The 9,500-nt window shown below is 52.4% G+C and overlaps 1 protein-coding gene and 1 long non-coding RNA gene across 3 annotated transcripts in view; one reads left to right on the top strand and one right to left on the bottom strand.

The window, feature by feature from the left end:
- LOC106150129 overlaps nt 1-580 on the bottom strand; it is a 14,283-nt gene extending 13,703 nt beyond the window's left edge. The window contains exon 1 of the long non-coding RNA XR_001236754.1: nt 475-580. This is a non-coding gene — a long non-coding RNA (uncharacterized LOC106150129). The remainder of the gene's footprint in view (nt 1-474) is intronic.
- A 5,570-nt stretch (nt 581-6,150) lies between these two features.
- Nucleotides 6,151-9,500, top strand: part of Dusp22 (dual specificity phosphatase 22) — a 46,324-nt gene continuing 42,974 nt past the window's right edge. For both annotated transcript variants that reach the window (XM_005398940.2, XM_013521850.1), the window contains exon 1: nt 6,151-6,201. In XM_005398940.2, coding sequence (XP_005398997.1) covers nt 6,166-6,201 — 36 coding nt within the window. In that variant the 5' untranslated portion in view covers nt 6,151-6,165. The remainder of the gene's footprint in view (nt 6,202-9,500) is intronic.

Here is a 9,500-nt window from a genome sequence, read left to right as displayed (position 1 = left end):
CGCGGCGCCGCGCAGGTCCCGGGCTGCGGTTTCCGGGTGCCCCCTCCCGTCGCCCCGACGCTGCACACCCACGGCCCGGGCGGCACCGCGGCACTGCGCTGTAATTTCCTCTTTTCTCCCCAGATTTTTTTTGTACACGCGCAGATGAGTTGCTCAGGGAGACGGAGACGTGGACCGAGGCCCCAGAGCTGGTTCGCAGCTGGCTGAGCCCTGGTGGCGAGGCTTCTCTGCTAGGGCAACCTGTCACCCTGCCGCGCCTGGATCCAGAAAGTCCCCGCGTCCTCCTCCCGGCCGCGCACTTCTCCCGGCTCGCTGTGCAGAGGGCCTCGTCCTCGCGCAGCCGCGCCCTGGAGAGCTGGCTGCCTGGGTGTGAGAGCTAGTTAGTTACCTGGGTGCAGCGAGCTACCTACCTGGGGGCGGAGAGCTAGCTACCTGGGTGTGGAGAGCTAGCTGCCTGTGTGGAGAGCTACTCACCTGGGTGTGCTCGCACCAACTCAAGGTTAAGGGGTTTGTGATTTGATGCTTCTTGGACGGCGCAGACAACAGCCTCCTAACAGGCCTCTGGAAGGTCCTGGGTCAGGTTGTTCCCTCCTCCTCTTCTCCAGTGTGTGCCATACCTGCCCCAGCACAGCTTCCGGGTGTGGTGGGGACAGTACGGTGGTTCTGTCTGCCTCTGTCTCTGTCTCTCTGTCGGTCCCAATGTGCCAGTATCAATTCAAGGCAGGACAAGAGCAGTGTGGTAGGTGGACCCTGCTGTCCACCTGACCCTTGTCTTCTGTCCCCACCAGGTCTCTTGCGTCCTTGAGATCCAGTTCATGAAAGAACTACTGTGTTTTCTCAGCTTGCCGTTACTCACTGGGGATTCTGCTGACCAGAATTTATTCTCTTTTTCTCTTGGCCAGTGATCAAGTTTGGAAACAGAGTCCTTCTCTCTTGGGTAATGACTTGCATCTGATCCTGTTTGCAGTAGGACACCCGTCACAGGTGTGCAGACTCCTGTGCCTTCCCGTGTGCAGAGCAGCCTCCTCAGCTCGCCCTAGCTCTGTGGTTCCCACTCTGGCCGGTAGCTTCCCTTTGCTTCCAGTTTTCCCACCTCGGTTGTTCACTTTCCACCTGTTTCTACATTTCACTTGTAGCATTTTTGTGTTATAATTCAAAAAGTAGATTTATGGATACAATTGTTGGCCTAAGGAAGCAAAATTCATTTTATTTTGCAACAACAGCAGTAATATTCGTATCTTGTTTCTTAGCTTTGAGTAATACTAGCTTATTATTATAATTATCTTGTATTAAAAATAGAGGCATGGTCTGCAGCGTAGGAATGGAGAAACAGGTACAGAGAGGTGTAGAAACTGCCCTGGTTGGATGCCCGCTGATTTTGTGCTTACTCTGTCTGGGGGTTTTGTTGGCGGGGGAGAAGATGGAGGAGTCCGGGGGGATGACACTCTAGGCTCCTTACAGAATCTTCACTGTCAGCCAGCACAGTGCAACGGAAATACAAAGTGAACCATGCATGTAGTTCAATATTTTCAGTAGCCACATTTAAAAAGTAGAAAGAGGTGAAATTTATTTTAATAATCTGTTTTATTCAACTAGGTATGTTAAAAATATTGTCATTTCTGCATGTAATTAATATATGCATTGGAATATTTTACATTATTTTCTACTAAATCTTCAGAGTCTAGTTTGCATTTTATACCAGGATACATTTTATTGGGGACTGGCCATGTTTTAAGGGCTCAGTAGCCACTTTGGCTAAGGGTTATGGTATCTACTGCCTAACACAGGTTCTGTGTGCACACGTGCGTGCGTGTGTAGAGAGAGACATAGTGGAGGGTGTGACACTCCAAAGGTTAAGATAGACATTTTCAAGAGAGTGGCAAAAGTGGAAGCATTTAAAGCAGCCTCGAAGGACCATTTAGTCCAGGCGGAGTAAACGTTAACCTGAGAGCAGGAGCGACCCCGAGTCTCAAAGTTAGTGAACGATGAGATGTTGGGAGTCGGCAATAAGCCTCAGCTTGAACTTTTCCACCTCTTACTGTGTAACTTGGAACAGAACGGGGTGGGACTTCCTGTTTCTCCAAGTGTACATGGACAAAGGCCGGATAATGACTGATTTGTAGAATCCATGGAGGGTGCTAGCCATGAAAGTGCTTTTGCCGAGAGCATTTATAAATAAGAAGATGTGATGCCCTGAAAACTAAAGAGCAACTCGGGAAGCCTGAAGTCCCTGAGACAAGACATCTTTCACATCTCATATACATTGGTCATCCTTGGCAAAAGGAGATTTAGGAACTAAACAATGCACAGTCCACTCTGACTGCTTTAGGGGTAGCAGTTTTTACTCTTATATTTCATATCCCCAGGTGAACCTTTGCGTGATCGTGTCGTCTGTCCTGTTACACGGAGGCTGGGAGGTGGGTGGGGTCCTGTTACAGGTCAAGGAAGTAGAGGTGGGCAGCACAGAAGTTTGGGCTCTGGTATTTTGGCCTCCTGCCAGATGCCTGCATGTTGCAAAACCAAAGCCTCATTCTGAACTCTGAGGTCCATCTGTCTTGTCCTCCTCGTGCAGCTCGGCAGAGGGAGACTCGGAGAGATGTGACAATGACTAAGATCCCTGTACGACGAAGTGGTAGACTGCACTTGGACCCCAGCTCCCCCTGATTTAGTACAAAGTGGAAGCGTTCCTTTTGGGCTGAGATGCCGGTTCAGCCCAAATGCATTGTAAAGTCCCTGAAGAATAACCTGAAGCAGTCCCCATGCTTTCAGATTGGTTGTGAAATAGTCAAAGTCCCCTCCTCTCTTCCTTCACATCTGACGTGGATAGAGGGGTCAGAGACAGGCGAGCTGAAACTGTCCCTTCATTGCTTTTTGTGCAGATTCCAAATCAATGCCCCAAGCTGGCCAAAGTCATACTCACCAGTGAGCTTGCAGGTGCCAGCAAGTTTCACGTAGAGTCACTCTTCAGCTCCTCCCCACGGCCCAGGGAGCGAGTGCTGTCCATCCAGGCCTGTTTTGTAGAGGAGGTGCACAGAGGTTAAGGACCTGCCAGCGTCATCCGGCTGCTGAGTGGCAGAGCCTGGACTCAGAGTTGAGCAGCCGGGCTTGGAGCCGCAGCGCCAAGAGCCTCCCTGTGCTGCTGTGAGACCAGGCTAGTAAAGGTCTCTGGTAGTAGTAGGGTCAGTGAAACGCTGCTGCAGGCAAATGTTTCTGTGGAGCCTTTGAAAACTCTTAGTTGTCTCAAAGTTCTACCAAGAGTCTGAACCCCACACCGTTGGGGAAGGGCCTGCACGCTGAACTGTCCTCGGTGTTAAGTGCTGAACACCTCATTAAAATGAAGCAAGAAACGTGTGGCTCTGGGCAAGTTCTGTGTCAGAAAGCTGGCCCAGCCCTTCTGTGTATATCCAGTCTGTACCCGAAGTGAGTGAATCTCTGCCCAGCACAGTGGGTGAGAACCCTGCGGCTCTGACCTCTGTCCTACCCTGGATCTCAGGCTGGTTCTGCTCATGGAGCACATAGAGGGATGCTGGTCTGGTGGCCTCTGAAAGTGTCCTGCCTTGGGTGTGGAGCCCAGCCTGGCATTTCCGGGGAAGCTGGTGCATGGCGAGGGGGCTGAGCCTTCAGTCAGTGCGTCTGTCCTGTCTCCAGGAGAAGTGCACTGCTGCGACAGGGGCCAAGCTGTCTGAAATCCTCATCCGAGGCTTCGGCACTGCCCTGCCATTTGGGAACCATGATCTTGAATGTGGTGCTTAAGCTTCTGAGCATCGCTTTCTCTGGATGCATGGGTGTTTACAAGTAAGAGGCCTTTGGCGATTAGCTTATAGGGGGCGAGGGGGCCGCTTCTCATTTCCTCTAAGATGAATATGACGACACCCTCTGCTCAGATTTTATGAACTGTTATTAATGTCCTTGGGTTTACCTCATCGGTGTTGACGGTGGTGGCATCGGGTCCTGGGTGTGCTGACACCTGTGTTAGAACGGCCCCTTCCTCTGTGGGAAGTTGAGGGAGTACAACGGAGGAAGGGTGAGCACAGGGGGAGTGTGGCCCCCGGAGCATAGTGGGAGTCCACGGCCACCACGCCCTTGAAATTCTGGGCTGGGAATTGCTTGTCATGGCAGCACCCTATACATTGTAGACGTTTAGCAACCCTCTGGACTCCGCCCAACAGGGGATGGTTACCTCCTCCCTTGTGACAATCAGAAAGTCTCCAGGCATCGACAGACAGCCCTGCGCCCAGCTGAGAACCACTGGCCCAGGGCTGTGTATCTCAGAGTCTGCGGGGACCTGTGAGATGTGGAACTGGACAGCTGTCAAGGGGGGACCGGGCCTGGAAGGCTGAGCAGCCCTGTCTAGTACACAAAGGCCGGGCGGTCTGCGTGTCTGTGCTGCTAATGTTGCCTTTTCCACCGACAGCAGCAGTGGCTTGGCCACCTTCATAATTCACCCATTGATCCATTTCCCTGTGCACCCATCCGAGTGTATCACTGAACACCTGCTGTGGTCAGGGCACAGCGCTAGACCCTGTAGTGGAAATAAGGACACGAAGACTCTGCCACCCTCACTGGGCCCAGGCATCCAACAGAGGCGCCCTCCGCAGGAGGTGAGCGAGCTTCAGCGCGGCCAGCAAACGGGCAGTGCACGGGGTGTGTCTGACCCCTCTGCTCCAGCCAGCCCTCGAAAGGCTTCTCTTCTCCTCTTGATGTTGATTTTTATTTCACGCTGGCAGAACAGATGGTTAAGGTACCACGGAGAGCACACAGACTTATTCTCAGATTCTTCCCTTTATACGTCTGACCTGGTTAAGTGCATGACCAAATGACATTAAGAAAGCCTGTGACATTCAACCCTTCAGGGAATCTACCAAAGTTTTCCCCATCCTCCCTGGCTTTGAAACCCAGAAAGTCCTTTCTGAGCTAGGAAGAATAAAGTTTCCACCCCCACCCTGCACGCAGGGCCTGGTGCTGGCTGCTTGAATAGGAATTTATCTCCTGCATCTGCGTGGGTGCGGTTCTCGGATCCATGGCATCCTGAAGTACTAAGACGTGTGTAAAAATAAACTAAAAAGATTTCCTAACTTAGAAGCAGTATTCTTGTGGGCTTAAGTGGGTTTTTGGGGTCGAGGATTTGGCCCTTTGGGTTCCGGACGGCGGCATTGCTGCACTGGGGGTGTGGGTGTGGTGGGTTTTGACCGGCAGGAGCGGCTCATCGGGGAGTCCTTCGGTGATGGCAAGTGTTTCTGCAGGAGACTGCCTTGTTGCATGTGCCAGGCAGTCTTGCAAGAGCAAACAGGGATCTTTTGACTGGCGGAACGCCAGAGACCTGTTGCTCTGTGGTTTCTGCTGTTTCTTCACCCCTGATTCATTGACCAGTCCCGAGGCTGGATGTGGGGCAGGTTTGGGCCATGAGACAGGGAACGAGACGGATGTGACCTGCCAGGGTTTGACTGTGGTTTGTCCACACAAAACTCTGACTGAGTCTTGGTCCTTCAGGAAGTGGTGTTGAGAGGAGGGTGACATTTAGGTGACATTTGGGACCCGGAGACATGCCCTCTTGATGGTTTCATGGTTTTCTTGCAGCTATCACGAGAACTCAGTACCTTTTCTCCTTCCACATAAAAGTGGTCAAGAAAATAAAACAGGATCATAGGGAAGAGGGTACAGGGAGTGTGCTGGTTGGGAGAGGCCCCGTAAACTCGGAGGAAGGGCATGCCTGGCAGAGATGAGGGGGTACGCCAAGGTCAGACTCGGTGAGGATGCGTGGCACCTGTTCTCTTGGAGTAGTAAAGCAGCTGCAGGTTGCACTTACACACTGTATTCCTGCTCTGTCCCTGCTTCTAGCCCAGTGACGGTGACTTTGCTGTCCTTGCTTCTGGCTTGCACTCACGTTCTCTGTGCATTGACTGCTTGTCTCTGCCATCTAACTCAAACTGTCCCTCCTCCTTGGTGCCCTCTCTAGCCATCTGTCTGCCAGAAGATCATATCCTTTCATTGCATTTGCCCCTCATCCGAGACTGGGATTATAACAGTATCGGGGAAGTAGATGGGTCAGAGCTTTTCAATTTCAGGTTTGAATTATGAGCTGGCTGCCGTGGAAGTTTAACTGTTCCTGGGCTTCTTACTTCACCTGCTGGGAGCCAGCCTTCCTCTATCGTATTGTGATCTTACATGGAAAACAGTCAGAATCTGTCTGCAGAACTGAGGGTGAGCCATAAGCTCTCCATTTCCAGTCCTTGACATTCAGGCTCACTCTCTTGGTCTGGAATGTGCAGCCACCCGTTGACTGACGACCTCTGTCCTGTCCTCACAGGGCTTGAAAGTATTTTTGATGCGTGTGAAATGCCTGTCTGAAATCACCTTCACTGAGCCACGCCCCCCATCCGGACTTCCCGTCTGTGCCCCGGCATCGCCTGGGTCGAGCCTCTGCTCCTGCACTCACCCCAGGGCCCCGATGCTGGGGGGCTGTGCTTCCCGCGCAGACCAGACCCCCAGCCAGGGCATAGGTTATCTGCAAATACAGTGTCACTTTATGGAAGGGACCTGAGGGCCTGTGGGTGTTGGCATCCTTAGGGTGTCCCAGAGCGAGCTCCTCAGAATAGACGAGTAGCAGCTACACTCACCGGGCCAAGCAGGCAGCAGATGGGAGCCTGAGGCTGGATGTTCATGCGCCACAGCAGGACCTCAGATGTGTTGTTTAGCTAACACGGTATTAATTTTCAAATGTTTTTAAAAATTGGGTCATTTCCCAAGAAACCTGGGTGCTGGCATTGGGGGCCCCACACCACGTCTCTGTGTGTCCCTGTTAGCTGTTATCCTGTGGTCACCTCCCCAGAAGCGGGAGGTTGCAGCAGGCATGGGATAGGGCAGAGGCAGAGGACACAAGTGTGCTCAGTCATGAGGGGTCTGGCTGGCAGCGTTTCATGCCGAAAGCTGCCTGAAGCTCTGACGGGATTTAAGCTGAAGTGTCCCTCAGCCAGCTTCGCCATGAAGACAGCTTAAGGAGTCCCCCGGAAGGACAAGGCCAGAAGGAAGAGATCACTAACAAGCTAAGCAGAGGTGCTGCGCTTGTGCTCAGGAGAGCAAGCTGGAGAGTTGTGAGGGTTACATGCTAGCACAGCAGAGGCGGAGTCTCCTGGCAGAGGCACAGGGAGGCGTCATGCCTGGAGCACAGCCCCCAGGGCCACAGAGTCCGGGGCTCGGGAGAAGGTAGGGAGAGGGTCCCATCCCTGGAAAGGGCCTCAGAGCAAAGAAAATACATGACTGCTAGAGAGTGGTCATTTTTGAGGGTACCCCAGGAATGCGGGACCCCAGATAGTGAGGACCCTTTGTTTAGGTAGCACTATGGGGAGGTGATGGTGGGAGCTGAGACCAGGACAGGGATTGGGAGGTCAGTGTTCTGCCGAGGTGGGGGTTCCTCCTCCTGCATTAGGGCTCAGTCTTACGTGTCCTCCAAAGCCCACACACTGGAGGCTTGCTTACCAGCCTGTGGCACCACTGGGCAGTGTTGGATCCTTGAGCACCTGACGGGAGGAAGTTGGGTCTGGGGCATCTCGACGGTAATCAGGTCTGTGGCCGCTTCTTGCTGCCTGGCTCCTGGGGTCAGCAGAGCTCTGTTTGGTGCTTGCCCTACCCACCCAGGACACGAGCAGCAGCACCAAGTGAGCAAGGACTGAACCCTCTAAGTCTTGAGCCTTTTAGGATGTTTCCCTCAGGTGTTCTGTTGCAGCTGTGGAGCCGTGCCTGACCGCTGTGGTGAATATTTAGTTGGAATGTTTGGCCTTCCTTTTCTAGGGTGCGGAGTTGCCACTGAACATTTCGATCTGGAAAACGACTCCAGAAGAGTGTAACTTTATTTCAGTTAACATGATGGATTCGAGGTGCATCTGTCTTCTTACAGCGACTCACATTTATCCTTCTTTACGGCAGAGTAGTACTAAATCAGAGTACTGCTACACAAGCTTGAATATCGCGTGGTTTTTCACTTAAGAGACGTGTAAATCAAAGAGCAAAAGATTGACAGAAGGAAACAGGGATAGATCTTTTGCAAAAGGGAACGGGACCATGAGATTGGGGTGGGGAAATGAAAAAACAGAGAGGTCATGCGCCTGCACAGCTCCCCACCACACATGTAATCGTTACAGACCGCAAACATGGCCTAATAAAAAATTGTAAAGCAGGGTGGCATCTACAGAAGCATTAAAAAAAGAACGAGGTCTAAGAAAATTAATTTTCCCTGATGGAAGAAGTACAGCAGCTTTGCTGAGCCCATGTGTGAGCTGCGGCTCTGGACCAGTGTGGAGGACAGAGGACAGCGGTGGGAGATTGCTCTCCATGGGGGTGGGGAAGGGAACCTGGGAAGCAGGAGCCGGGAGGCCTGTGGCTGGGGACTCCTGGTCGTTCATCGGGGGCAACTGGGAAAAGGTGGCACCATCGGGCAGGAGGAAGTGATGAAGAGTCCAGCAGGAGGCTGAGGATGAGGCCAGAGGCAAATTCGCAAGGTAGACTTGCAAGTCAGAAGCCACAGTTCTAGGATGTCCGAGCACAGCAGTGAGCTCACGCGTGCATTTAGTTTATTTTTAAAAATAACATAACACATATTGGTTTGTGTTTAATAGAGAAAGTAGGAGAGAGACAAAGAAAAGCAAAAATGGGCCATAACTTCACCCCCAAATATTCCCTTTTGACTGAACAAAAGATAAATTGAAATGTTTCTGCACCCAAACCGTAGGGGAACGTACACTCGGAAATGCAGGTGTCAGCTGGGTGCTCCTGTAACCCCTACACTCTGGGACTTAATCCCCGACATGCAAAAAGAAAAAGGCGCAGAAGTCACCTTCCAAACCTATCACCTCAGTGTCCCCTCCAGACGCTGGACATGCACAACTTTACCTTTCCTATTTACGTACTTATTGCAGTACCGGGGATTGACTCAGGGTCTTTGTACTGAGCTGCATTCCCAACCCTTTGTAAAGTTTGTGATTTCTGAAACTGTCTCACTGAGTTGCTGAGGTGCCCAGGCTGGCCTGAAACTTGTGTTTCCCTGCCTCGGCTTCCCCGGGATCACAGGCCACTGCACCTGGCCTGCCTTTGCTTTTGGAAAATGACATTTCCAAGTCACAGTACGTAGTAGCACTGAGATCTTTCTAACTGGTGCATCCATCTGCAGCTTTCTAGTGTGGTTCCTTTCATGGTGTCGGGCAGCTGCTCCTCCCGTGTGACCACCCTCTCCCTCGAGGCTGCCCTGTCCTTCGCACGGTGGACTGGACCTCTTCCTCCAGGCTCCCCGTCCCTCCGTCCCTGAGAGTCCCTGCCTCTGGGAAGTCTCCATGGCCCCAGAAGCTCCCCGAGTCACACCTGTACTCCGGTGCCCAGCACAGTGGTCCTGCGTGACAGAACTCTGGTGAGCGCTTGGCCCTGGTCGTGGTGATGGATTCCGTGACACTGGACCAACGCTTTGATTGTCGTGCGTGACACCTGCCAGCCCGATGGAGGCAGAGCTGTTT

This window comes from Chinchilla lanigera, unplaced genomic scaffold (assembly GCF_000276665.1).
Source record: "Chinchilla lanigera isolate Chin_1 unplaced genomic scaffold, ChiLan1.0 scaffold00064, whole genome shotgun sequence".
Taxonomy (NCBI): Eukaryota; Metazoa; Chordata; class Mammalia; order Rodentia; family Chinchillidae; genus Chinchilla; species Chinchilla lanigera.
Note: the sequence above shows the minus strand (reverse complement) of the source record. Positions and strands in the feature narration are given on the sequence as shown.